Here is a 14,292-nt window from a genome sequence, read left to right as displayed (position 1 = left end):
TGGAGGTGCAAGAGAGAGAGAGGAATATCAGAGAAGTATGCAAGGATTGTCCAGGATATGTATGAGTGAGTGAGAACTTGGTTTAAATGTAGTGTTGAGGTAACAGACAAGATAACAGTTACAGTGTGTCTGCACCAGGGATCTTCTTTAAGTCCTTACCTCTCTGATCTTGTTATGGATGTGTTGAGTCATAGGATAAAAGGCCAATGAATATATAAATAAAATGTATTATTATTATTATCCCTCTGATGCATGTCTTTTGCTGATGGTGTTGTGTTGTGTAGTACCTGAAAAGAGGAAGTGGAAAGGAAGTTGGAAGAATGTATAAGGGCTTTGGAATATGGAGGATTTAATATAAATAGGAAGAAGAGATAATATTTGTGGTTTAATGATGCTGAGGATTCAGAAGTTAGCCTGCAGGGAGAGCTACTGAAAAGAGTGGAGAAATTTAAATATCAGGATCAGTGGTAAAGTCCAAAGTGGAAAATAGATACAGAGATAACCCACAGAGTGCAATGTGGATGGAACAACTGGAAGAAGTTATCAGGAGTAATATGTGATCGGAGAATTAAGGTAAAGGTTAAGGGATTTTTTAAGACAGTCATAAGACTGTGAGCTGAGACTTAGGCAGTAAAGGAAACACAGGAAAAGAAGTAGTTAGATGTGGCAGAAATGACAATGCGGAGATGGATGTGTGAAGTACAAAAAAAGTGGGAGAGATATCTGTACAGGAAAGTATGTTGAAGTGGTATGGACATGTTACGAGGAGAGACAATGAATATTTGGGCAAAACAGTGATGGGAATGGAAGTACAGGGAAGAGAAAGTGAGAGAGATCAAAGCAGAGGTGGATGGATAGAGTAAAAGATGATTTGGAAGAAAAGGATCAAACTGATGAGGAGGTACAGGACTGAGCTGAATGGAGAAGGTCAATCAAGCACATTGCCCCCACACAGAACTGGAAAAGATGAAGAGGAAGAAGAAGTAAAAGAATTGTCAAAAAATCCAAATTAAATCGACTGGGATTCAATGTTCTATAACAATAGAATGGGAAAACTTCCAAGAGTGCAAATACATTTTATAGGCACTCTATTATTAGTTTCTTAAATGAATGTTAAGAAAGTGACATTCTAAGGTTAATATCCTCTTGAATAATAGAGTATAAAATAACTGCTATCAATCCAAATAAAAAATGTCATATAAAAATCTGTTCCAATTGAATTAAACAACATCATATCTCAAATAAGCTATACTGAAAGGTATAGAGACAACCAAAGTGCTTTTAGTTTGTTCCAATGTATCATTAAAAAAAAATATATATATATATTTTTTTAATCAATGCGTAGAGGGGCAAAATAAATTAAAACGATTCAATGATTTCACCTGAGTGCAGGTAAAATAAGTTCATCCTGAACGTGCCCAGACATTTAATAACTATATCTGTAAGACAACAGTATGAGCTTGGTGAAATCTTCGACACTGAGTATAAAGGAAGAAAGAGGTTCCAAAATGAACTAAGATATACCACCACTAATCTCCATGCGTCTAGAGACAAAGAAAAATGTTATGTAATCACAGTCCTTCACTTAATCCAGTAACAGAATTGCAACATGCTATTTGCTTTCAAAAGAATAACCTTATAATGTCTGACAGTCTGCACAAAATCTTTTCTGACTCCACAGTCTCACACAAAAAGTTATAGAAGCACCATGATACTACTGTATTATAACAGGGAAGTCAGACAAACATATCTTTTCAGAGTAATAAATGAAAATTAAACATTATACAGAACACTAGAAAAGCTACAAAGAAAAGGACTTTGTGTAACAAGTGACTCTTCAAGGACAGTTCATTACTGTATTCATTATTTTCTTTTTAGTATTTTGATGACACATACTGAATTAAAAATTTCAAACATAATACTCTAAAGCAAAGAAACCTAAACCCAAAAGGAATTTTATACAAACTATCTTCAGGTGTGTTGCTGGTAGTGTAGTATGGTGGCAAATGACTTAAAAAAAAACAAAACAAAACAAAAAAAACTTAGTAACGTAACTTCAACTGGCCCATATATTTCAACTGTAAAAGAGTACTAAAAATATGAGTATACTATGTCCTGATTTTCGATAAAGCCATTAGTTATATATGAGCATGTAATAATAATAATAATAATAAATGTTTAATGCAAATTGTCTGCTGAGCCTAGATTCTGAAAGCTTACTTGCAACAGCTACCTACCCTCTTTGTAGCTTTGACTTTTTCACTGGTGGAGTCAACAGTTTATTTCCTTGTGATCGAAGATCCCTTGTATTAATTGAGGACTGGTCGTCTTCTTCCATGGCACAGCTTGGGAGATGTTGAGGAGCAGAGTGCCTTGCTCTTAAACGACTGGATCCATTGTACTTGGACTCTTGACAGCTATTTGCACAAGAATAACAGTACAGAATATTAAGGTCATTTTAAAGACTAGTGGATTTCTTTTATTAGCCAGTTCACAAATCCAAGTGGAATACAGTTCAGACTTTTTAATACTGTGATATACTGCACAATAAAAGTGTTAAACATGCAGTTTTAAAGAAAAATGTCATAAAACAAGAGACTGATAAAATGAATTTTGAGTCTTTATATGTATCTAAAGGCTAGATGGGGTGACCTAGAGGCTAAGACTCTCAATTATAAACCAACTATAAACCATGTCTATATGTTCAAAACATACTGTACAAAGGAATAAACTGTGGATTTCCATTTGTATTATAAAACAAAAGAGTTACATAAGAGGTTTGATAGTGAACATTTGCAAAGAAAAAAAAATATGAATGGTGACTACATGCTGGAAAATAAAAAGAAAGGCATAAATTATGGGATGACAATTCAAAATGCAAAATGTTATGATGCATCATTTCTTTTTATTTTTCTTAGTGGAATTAACCATTTGTTCATTTACGAGATAATGCTTAATTGCTCATTAAAATGACCGGCACTGCTAGTTAGCCTGGACACCTTGTATTCAAAGTTTGCACTTGTTTCCTGTATTTACATTGATTGTCCTCTTGGTACATCCTTTACTCATACATTCCAAAGATGCAGCAGATATGTTAAAAGAGGAGTCTCTGAATTGGTCCAGTTTATGTTGGTGTAGGTGTCTGTTATGGCCTGGCACCTAACCCTGGGCAGGGTCATATGGTATGTTGGTCTGGAACCAAACAACTCTGCTGTAATAGAGTAAGTGGGTACAGAAAATGGATGAATACATAAATCAACAAACAAATGTGTGTCTGTTAAATCATTAAATTATAAATGTGGTCATTTGGTAATTTGTCAAATAAGCAGTTGGATATTTGAATGAGTGTTGTACTTTTTTGCGGTGGGCTGGCACCCTGCCTGGGATTTGTTCCTGCCCGGCGCCCTGTGATGGCTGGGATTGGCTCCAGCAGACCCCGTGACCCTGTATTACGATATAGCAGATTGGATAATGGATTAATGAATGGATGTTGTACTTTTTTCCTAAAAGCACCTTAGTCATGTAATTAGGGACCATGCACCAGTACACTGCTGGTCCCTTTTGGTTAGTTAACTACTTTTGTTTTCACTTGTTAAACTGTAATTGTGAAAATACTACTATGGTGTAGCAAGAAGGTTGTTTGTGCCAAAAAAGCCATGCAATTCAGCTGAGAGAGACAGAGAGAGAGAGAGACTGACTGCCAGGGATTTTGACAAATGACAGCTGTAAGTCAGGTTAGGAAGACTGGCAGAAAATATGTGAAGGACACAAGCAGGTTATTTTAAAAGGAGCTGATGTCTGCTGGACCAATTTGAAGGTGTTAATAACCAGCCAGTTCTTTTTGGGAGTCTCCCAAATCTGACATGGATTCTATGTATATGTAATTATGTGAGTGTTTATAATGACGAGGATCCAGCACAACATCAGAAACATCTCACTATGCCACCAACATTCCTAGCTGCTGGATGGGACATCTATAGGTCAGCATTCTCTCACTTGGCTATGACATCCCTTTGCCGCTCTCCAGCCTGAATATGTACGCATATATACAGGATCATGCCTTATATTCTGGGAATGAATGTTATCTTTTAAAGCAAGTTAAACACACATATTTCTTTTTGCAGCATATTTCTCTCTTGTAATCATTTTCCACCATAGGTACAAAAGGGATGGTCATTGTTCTACTCAATTCTGCAACAAGAAAAACATCCCAAGGGAGAAATAGCGCACCCTGCTGGAAACATATGGGGCTTCACATTTAACAGAAAAATAAAATATGTGCTACTGTACTGGATCAACTGGATCACTGAAATTTGGTATGATTTAGTGATTCCTGGATACTTAAGATAATTTTGGAATACTTCAAATGTTTTTCAGTATGTATTATTATAAAATAAAAAAACCTAACATCCCGAGTCCTACATAATCCTATTCAAGGTTGCATGGGGCTGGACCTTATCCTGATTATAATAATTACAGGGCGGGAAACAATATCCAGACAGGAAAAAAGATCCATCCCAGGGCCTACTCAGGTACATATCTAGACTGTGTCATACAGACCATATCTAGACCAGTGTCTCATTACATGACTTGAAGCTGGACAGCATGTCACACTTAATGACTGGTGTTGCTGGGTCTCTGTGCCTTGTGGATATCAGACAACTGAAAATAACAGGGGGTGACAGATGACAGGACTTTCTCAAGCATAGTTTCAAATTTCCAAACTATCACTAGCTTGCTGCATTTACAGCTAATTAACTGATGGCATGACAGCACAGATGGCCAAATAAATGTTTTCCAGACATGGTAAGTTTAGCTACAGTTTTGGCCTGTATTTTTCCTTTTCCCATTCTGTTGTGGTTTGGTAAAAATAAGACACTGGACAGAGAGTCTTCTCCTCTGTCTCTGTGGTCCAAAACACCCAACTTCCTTCTTCAATTACTATCACATATAATACACTGTACTACTGGTAAAGCACTCATTGTCTGTCAGTTCTCGCACACATACCCACCCCTATGACTTGAGGCAAAATTAAATCTGTCTGATTTTGTTGTGGCACTTCACAGAGCAGTTTGACTCACTTGCTAGGGATGTCACACAACAAGATTTACACAACTGTCAATAACATGCTAAGATTATGTAATTTAAAATTAGTACTAAACATCCCTAAAAAAGTTGTGTTGTATGAAACTGGGTTTACAGTAAACAGCTCATTTACTGAGTAGTAGTATGCTGTAGGAAGAAACTATTTTTGACCCCCCCACATTGTTATCTATATGAAGGCATTGGGTAAATTGGTAATTCTACATTGGCCCATTATGAGGTTCTGTGCCATGCAATAGATTGATTCCTACTTTAAGAATAGTTCTAAAGTGTGAAATGCAGGGTGATATGGGGTCAATTAATTAACCATTATGAATCCCTGAAAACCCACAAAATTAAAGGGGGTCACTTAGTCATCTAGTGCTTGTTATTAGGATTGATGGGAAATAGGCTGAAATACAAATTCAGAAAATCATTCTTGAGGCAATTCCTTTTACCTTAGCCTATTAACAATCAAAATGCTGTGCTTCTGCCTCCCATGTTCTTAACTAACTAGAACCGCAGGGCTGTGAAGTCAGTACAAAAATCCTTTGACTCCGACTCATTAATTTCTGGTATCTCCAACACAGACTCTGACTCCTCTATTTGTAATTTCAGCTAATATATAATTTTCTCCATTTTTAAACACAGAACTGAACTTTAGAAGTACCAGTACTTTGCAATACAATCGACAGGATAACAAGTTTCAGTGGTGCTGATGCAATTAGAAAGGTTTCTCTAATAACTAATTAGCATTATCGAGGTAAATGAAGATAAGTTAGGGGAGTTTACCATTAGGATGCAGAAGGAATTGCTGCTGAAAATGGGGCTTGCAGCCATATGTGAATAATAAATTGAATATCAGTCATTTCATGCAATAATGACTTGGCTATATTTTTTAATCATATTAACAGTATCTTGATAAAAAAGACATGAATTTCTATCAAAAACATGAAAAATTCTTGGTGACCCTGATGTTGCTTTTGCTTTTTTATATTATTTGTTAAAGAAGTTACAAACACTGAGTAATGTTAAACAAAAGAAAAAAAATTAAAACAGAAACAAAAAAATTAAAAAAGGAAAGAAAAAATAATTATTTGAATTGGTATATGTGAAATTGGAGAATTTTAACACATTATATTACAATTTAGTATCTCCAGTAACCCAATAATTGCCACTGGCTCTTGATTTCACAACTCCAACTCCATAGAACTAAGTTTAAAATTTGCTTCTTTTACCATAACTCTTTTCTAAAATTAAAAAAAAATTAAAGTTCTCTGCTTGTAAATTTGGAATTTACTTTAAAAAAAAACAAATAGAACAATGAAAATATTCCAAAGACATTTCAACTGAAAGTTTCACTGTCGTTGAATATACTCGTAAAGCTAGTGAGTTGGCAGCTATCTGTCTTCTGCAGAGAAGAATGTATATATCATAAAAAATGGCTATTCTGCATGATGCTGGCCAGTCATATAAGATGACATGTTTTACGTTTGCAGATTTCATATACATATGTGATTTGATTAGTCTGTTTAAGATAACATATACTAAGTGATAATACTGTATATAGCTAATTGTAAATTCCACATTAATAGTGTACGATTTCAGTGTTCAGCCAACAATGGGGCATTAACAGGGGCCTCCCAAAATACTATGTATTTCACAAACTCTTTAGATCCTACCTTGCACCTGAAGTACATATGGTAGATTCATTCCCGAATGCCCCACCCAATTACAACGGCAAGTTTGAATAATGGGTTGTTGGATGACTGATTCATTTCTTTTACTTTACTATATGTTACAATCCTTTAATTAAAATATTAACTTTCGATGCTAAACTAAATGTCCCTTGGTGAAACATAAACAAAAGTTATTAGTTTACAGTGCTTTGCTGGTATTTAATACTGCAAGTTAAATAAATATACATTAAAAACACATTTCAAGAATACCTAAACTAGGGGTAACATTTTATTTCTTAAAAAGGAGAATATATGATAGGAAAAAAAATTAGCTCTCACTTTTTAAATGCATCAGATTCCTTTGCCTTTTGATCTGTGTCATCACTGAACTGGCGTTTCGTTTTTGATACAAAATGAACAGGGACCAGGGTAATTTGTTTCTCTCCCCCAAGACGATCCTGAAGAGTTGCTTCTTTTTTCATGTTAATCTCAGAGTAAGGACAGCCAAAGGCACTGTTTAATTAAAGGGCAGACATCAAAAGTGTTAGACAAAAGAACTTGGTTTCACTTTAGCACTGCTAAAAGGAGTGAAAGTTGTCAATAAATAAACTTGCACTCTTGAGAAAAGCCTTTTTCAGGTGTAAAAATACAAAAAATAGTAACAATAAAATAAACAACAACCATCTTAACATACACAGAACTCTTGGGAAGGAAGTATTTCACTCTTATACTCGAATCCTACATGAGCTATAATATTTTTAGTCAAAGTGACTAATGCTAACTTTTTTACTTCCCTAGTGACACTCTGTCATAGTAGATTTTTATTCTGAGGCTTAACTTTCAGGAATATAACAGTATTAAGAGTATATCCAGGGCTTGAAACCTATAAAAAAGAACAATGATTGACATGAATATACAGACCAAGTTAAATTAAGATGAAGGGAATTTGCTGAAAGGACTGCACAGATGACTGATGGAAATTACCATCTAGTTTCTTTTTAATATAGTAATAAAGCTTCAATATTTAGTTCTTGTTTAAATTCTGGATAACATGTACACAATACTTGGGGAAATAAATATTATTAGGCAAGAAAAACATTTAAGTTTCTTCTTACTACTTAAGAATGAAATTAAATCAATCCTTACATAGACTGTAAAATACTATGATTACAAGTTAAGCAACTGTTTTCTGTTCAGTCATTAAAGGAGAGAAATAACTCTTGATGAGGCACTGGCCCATTACAAGGCATACTCGCTCACTCTCACCGTATCAGTCACTCCTTAACGTACCTGCAAGATGAAAGCTGAAATAGCCAGACAAAAAACACATGCACGCAGGGAGATCAAAAAAACTCCCTACAGTTAGACAGTTTAGACAGTTCTGGGCATCAAATCTAGACCTAGGTGTTTCCTGTGATGAAGCCTTAAAGTGTATAAATGCCTTAACCGTTTAAGAATAATCTCTCTTGATTTGTTCCACACACAGTGTGCTATATTGCTTAGCATCCTATTAACCACCTATTAAATATTTCAGTACTCCACATTAATACTTTCAAGGTGTAAACGTTTACATTCGTTTACATTTATATTAAACTTTACCAGCTACATTTCTGGCCAGGTTTTAATTCTATTGATAATATTTGAAATGATTTTTCAGATTCTATGGTATTCAACAGACCACCTTATTTAGTTTAATGTGCAAAGTTAACCAGCTTTCCATTTACAGTTTACCGGCATATAAAAAAGTACAAATAAAAATAAACACAAAATATACCAAGATTATCAAACATTCTAAAAGAGGATTATTTTAAAATGTACAATAAACTTCAATTTTAACATGCAATTTCATGTTTGCACACCTAGATGACCTATATATTCTTATTTATTTAGTTGAAAAATGGACATCAACCATGTCCTTGACTCCAAGTGAAAGATGGAGTGTGATTCACTTTGCTTATCTGCCAGGTACTTTCAGGAGGTGCTGTAAATGACTACCAATTTTTTTGCTTGTGAGCAGTCATTTTACAAGGGTTTTTAGGTTCAGTACACATATGTGAATTTGAATACACAATGGCAGGTCTGAGAATCAATAGGGCACCTTATGAGAAGGATTTAAGAGTCAGGGGTGCAGAAATCCAACGCCCGACTCGTCCGACACGGGTAAATTGACGGACAAGCATGTTCTTCTGGTTTCAGTTGTCCGCAGACAAGTGCAATTTTCTGGAGAAAAAAGAATTATATCTGCTGTGCAAGGCACATTTTTACCACTACTTTCAAATTTTAAACATTTGGGTACATACTTCGTGCGGAAACAGTCTACTTAGGCATGTTCTTCATGTCTCAGATTGGTCTTCAATATTGTTTACAAAATGACGGCTGATTTTTCAAAGGGGAAGCACTCTTACGGTCTTGCATAAGAATTTTACCCTACTATTTACACGCTTGGAGATGCGGTCATTTTTTTTCATGCCGACATTACGATGTAATCTGATGATTTTTTCATTATAATCGATAACTTTTATATATTATAGCAAAATACCCGCGCTTCGCAGAGGAGAAGTAGTGCGTTAAAGAAGCAATGAAAAAGAAATGGAAACATTTTGAAAATAACGTAACATGATTGTCAATGTAATTGTTTTGTCACTGTTGTGAGTGATGAGTGTTGCTGTCATATATATATATATATATATATATATATATATATATATATATATATATATATATATATATATATATACACACACACATATACACATACATATACATACACACATACATACATACACACACATATATACACACAAATACATATATATATATATATACACATACATACATACACACACACATATATAAACATATATATACATATACATACATATCTACATATATACACACACAGCTATTTCGTATCAGTGCTATACGCTGCTTGTTAAAATGGATAACTCCCGCTCTTACGTGCAAGTCTGCGTGGATATTATGAACTATCGTATTTGTTCAAGTTCTATTTAAATTTTAAATAGAAGGAATTTTTATTTAATCAACAGAAATATCTTTGGTAGTAATGGTAAAAACAGACAGGAATATTATTCCTGAATAAATCAACTCAAACCTTAAACAACTTATAATATTTTGCTCTCCATAAAAATATATCCTGTCTAAATTATACAAGTTTGGAAATAAAGTAAACGGTAAAAGAACAAACATTCAAATTTCTTTACACTTATGTCATTTTATATAAAAAATAAACTTAGATTTTAAATATCCCAAAAGATTTTGCTCTCCATAAAAATATATCCTGTCAAAATTATACAAATTCAAATATGAACATGCTGCATAACAAAACCTAGAAATATAAATAAAATGTGTTCCTTTCAGCAATAACAAATCAAATCATTCAGTTGTCTTTGCTCATATGTCATTTTAGAGCTGGACGCCTGGCATCTTTTCTTGGCAACAAGTTCGTTTATGTTTGGTGTGAGGTTCTGTGTTGTGGAGATTCTCAGGATGGATTGCAGGTGCTCATCAGTGAGGCGACTCCTGTGTGCTGTTTTGTTAGTCTTTATCACTGAGAAGACCTTCTCACACAGATATGTGCTACCAAACATGCACAAGGTTCGAGCCGCATGTAGACGGACTTTTTTTGTTCTTCAAAGACACCAAAGCGCCGTGCAAACTCAGTGCGCTCAGTTTATCAGCAAAGTGCGGATTTTGGGAACACCGTAGTGACGACTTGTTTCAACATTACTTGGCAACAGGGAAAGTGGGGCAAGTTGCACTGGTGCATTTGTGTCTCCCATAAAAACAGCTTCACTTGAAATCACTTTGTGATTGTGCACAGGTAAAAACGTCCGCTGAAGTGTCACATTCTTATTTAATTCTTCTGCTTTCTGTATTTTCTGCATTGCATTCAGGTCTTTCAGGTTACCCTGATGTTTTGTTTCATAGTGCCGTCTTAGATTAAATTCTGTAATTACAGCTACATTAGCTCCACAAATGAGACACACGGGTTCAGTAAACATATACTCAGCCTCCCATCGGTTTTTAAAGGCTCTATTTTCAGAATCAACTTTTCTCTTCAGCATCGTGTGAGCTAGCTTCGCAATAACTTGCAGCATCATAAGCTAGACTTGATTAACGCGGTAAGTGTTACCGGCAAGGCAGCTGAAGCGCTGCATTATGGGATCTGTAGTTTATTGTGTTACCAGCGCTTCATATACCGGGCCATTAATAACAATAATACAGTATATAAAATGATCTCGCAGCCGGATATAATTACACGCGGGCCAGATGTGGCCCGCGGCCCTTGAGTTTGACACATATGGACTAAATAGAACTTTTCTAATGAATACACTGAGTATGGCTTTACCAAAACAATCATTGATGGCGAATAAAGTATCCATTATTCGAATATGTAGATCGGGGTATATATATATATATAGTGTGTTAAAGAAGCTATGAAAAAGCAAAGGGAACATTTTAAAAATAACGTAACATGACTGTCAATATACAGTAATTGTTTTGTGAGTTTTACTGAGTGTTGCTGTCATCAAGGATTTGATTATCATTATTTCTTTCAATCAGGTTCGTATTTGTAGGATGTGTTGTGTTCAAGTTACATTCCGTGTTTGTCAATCGTTGTAAAGATGACAGGTTTCATTCATCGATTCGTTTCTTACTGCATCAATAAACAGCTCGTCTTCTTCTTTATCTGAGACCCGACACACTGCATGCACGGGTTTTTTTTTTTTACACTGTCTTCCTTTAGCAGGACATTGACTTTTTCCTCCGTGTGCTTTGTTTCCACAGTAGCCGCATTTATGAATATGCTTGTATGTATCAGACGCTTCATATTTTTTTGCTGCCTTTTCAATTGTGTAATTCGTTTTTTGTTCAGCGCTCTTTGGAATTGTTCCTTTTTGTCTGTGCACTGCGTTAGTTCACGTGAGCCGCTTGGTGTACATGCATCGAAGTTTCCCAGCTGTGCTGGTGCCATGTCGTGCTATGTCCATGGCTGTATCTAATGTTACCGAAGTCCCGGCACTTAAAACTTTCTCTCGCAGTTTCGCTGAGTTTGTGCCAAACACCACCCTGACCATCTCATCTTCCTCTGCATAAGCACAGTCCTTCACCCGTGAATATTTACCCGTGGGAGTTTGCTATTGGATTGCCGCTGAAGGAAAGCCTTATATGGGTAGGCACTAAATTACAAACGCCAGCGGCAGCCTGTCTATGAACTTAATTTAAAGTTTAGGTTTACATTGTGCTTTGTTTCCGAAGTAGCAGAACTCATAAATATGGTTGTATATGTCACTCGCTCGCTTCTTATTGTTTCGCTGCCTTCTCAATTATATAATGCATGTTTTCTTCAGCGCTTTTTGGGCCTCTTCCTGGTTTTCTACGTACTGCGTGATTACGTGGAATGCGTGATGATGTCACACGAAACTCCGCCTCCACGGGTTTCAAGCTCATCTCCATTACAGTAAACGGAGAAAAACAGCTTCCAGTTATGACCATTACGCGTAGAATTTCAATATGAAACCTGCCCAACTTTTGTAAGGAAGCTGTAAGGAATAACCCTACCAAATTTCAGCCTTCTACCTACACGGGAAGTTGGAGAATTAGTGATGAGTCAGTCAGTCAGAGAGCTATTTTTCCCCATTTACTGTAATGGAGTTGAGCTAGAAAGCCGTGGGGGACGGAGTTTCGTGTGACATCATCACGCCTCTCACGTAATCACGCATTACGTAGAAAACCAGGAAGAGCTGAAGAAAACATGCATTATATAAGTAAGAAGGCAGCGAAACAATTAGAAGCGAGCGAGTGACATATAAAACCATATTCAGCGGCTCACGTGAACTGACGAGTGCGCAGACAAAACCAACAGTTCCAAAGAGTGCTGAACAAAAACCGAATTACACTGCTACGCTCAAATAGACAAACCACACGCCGTGGCGCAATAGTAGAGCCTTTGCCTCTAGCGCCGACGTCCGAGGTTCGATTCCCGAGAGGGGATGGACTAAGTATGTAGGTGCGCTTCTCGATTCATTTCACCTTCGCATCCCCTTGGTTTGAGACATATGAAAAAATATGCGGTTAACGCAGAAAGACAGATCACCAATTGAAGCTTCATGAAAAATGGATACTTTATTCGCGATCAATGATTGTTTTGGTAAAGCCATACTCAGTGTATTCATTAGGTGAACGGTAAAAAAGTAAGAGCGAGGGGAGGGTAACTTATTGAGGCACACAGGCAAAACAACAATAGCATGCGGGCTCGATGTACTGTAGTGTGCATCAACTCGATCTGAATTGCGCGATCACATTCGAGAAAAAATATTTCTTTTCAAGTTCTATTTAGTCCATATGTGTCAAACTCAAGGCCCACGGGCCACATCCGGCCTAGCGTGTAATTAAACCTGATTGAAAGAAATAATGATAATCAAATCCTTGATGACAGCAACACTCAGTAAAACTCACAAAACAATTACTGTATATTGACAGTCATGTTACGTTATTTTAAAATGTTCCCTTTGCTGTTTTTCATAGCTTCTTTAACACACTATATATATATATATCCCCCCGATCTACATATTAAAGACCAGTAATAATGGATACTTTATTAACAAAAGTGCCATCAATGATTGTTTTGGTAAAGCCATACATATCAGTGTATTCATTAGAAAAGTTCTATTTAGTCCATATGTGTCAAACTAACCGAAGAAAAAAGAAAGCAAGTTACAGTAGGCGATTGATATGACAGCTTGCATGGTGCAATGCTAAGAAGTTCTGATTTTCATTCCGTGCTATATGAAATCATCACATTCAAATATTAACAGTTCCCACACACCCAAGGACCGTCCTTCCTACATTTACGACATGTGTAATTGTTGCAGTGGCCACATCTGGTATGCATCGTGGTACACTGCAGAGCCAGATGGGGTTGTATGGATTGATTCTGAACGCGACTGAGAGAGTGAAAAGTGAATAAAAAAAGCTAACCTTTACATGGATCGTGTAATTATATCCTTGTGAAAATGTTTCTTTGCTATTTGGACTTCAGGCTTCATACATTATATAGTTTATGCATCTACTACTAGAATATAAAAAACGTTTCTGTTATAACAATGTGTTTACACAGAGATCATTTTATATACTGTATTATTGTTATTACTTTATAGAAAAGTTCTATTTAGTCCATATGTGTCAAACTCAAGGGTCAGGGCCACATCTGGCCCGCGTGTAATTATATCCGGCCTGCGAGATCATTTTATATACTGTATTATTGTTATTAATGGCCCGGAGATATGAAGCGCTGGTAACACAATAAACTACAGATCCCATAATGCAGCGCTTCAGCTGCCTTGCGAACACTTACCGCGTTAATCAAGTCTAGCTTTTGATGCTGCAAGTTATTGCGAAGCTAGCCCACACGATGCCAAAGAGAAAAGGTGATTCTGAACATAGAGCCTTTAAAAACCGATGGGAGGCTTAGTATATGTTTACTGACATTGCCGGTAAACCCGTGTGT

The 14,292-nt window shown here is 36.1% G+C and overlaps 1 protein-coding gene across 2 annotated transcripts in view; it reads right to left on the bottom strand.

Moving 5' to 3' along the window:
• Positions 1-14,292, bottom strand: part of LOC120530360 (lethal(3)malignant brain tumor-like protein 4) — a 478,825-nt gene that overhangs the window by 161,705 nt on the left and 302,828 nt on the right. For both annotated transcript variants that reach the window (XM_039754804.1, XM_039754805.1), the window contains 2 exons: positions 7,101-7,274; positions 2,238-2,417 (listed from right to left, as the gene is read on the bottom strand). In XM_039754804.1, the coding sequence (XP_039610738.1) occupies positions 2,238-2,417; positions 7,101-7,274 (354 nt within the window). The remainder of the gene's footprint in view (positions 1-2,237; positions 2,418-7,100; positions 7,275-14,292) is intronic.

The sequence above is a fragment of the Polypterus senegalus genome, chromosome 5 (genome assembly GCF_016835505.1).
Source record: "Polypterus senegalus isolate Bchr_013 chromosome 5, ASM1683550v1, whole genome shotgun sequence".
Lineage (NCBI taxonomy): Eukaryota > Metazoa > Chordata > Cladistia > Polypteriformes > Polypteridae > Polypterus > Polypterus senegalus.
The sequence above is the reverse complement of the archived record's forward strand: the minus strand, read 5'-3'. Positions and strand labels throughout refer to the sequence as shown.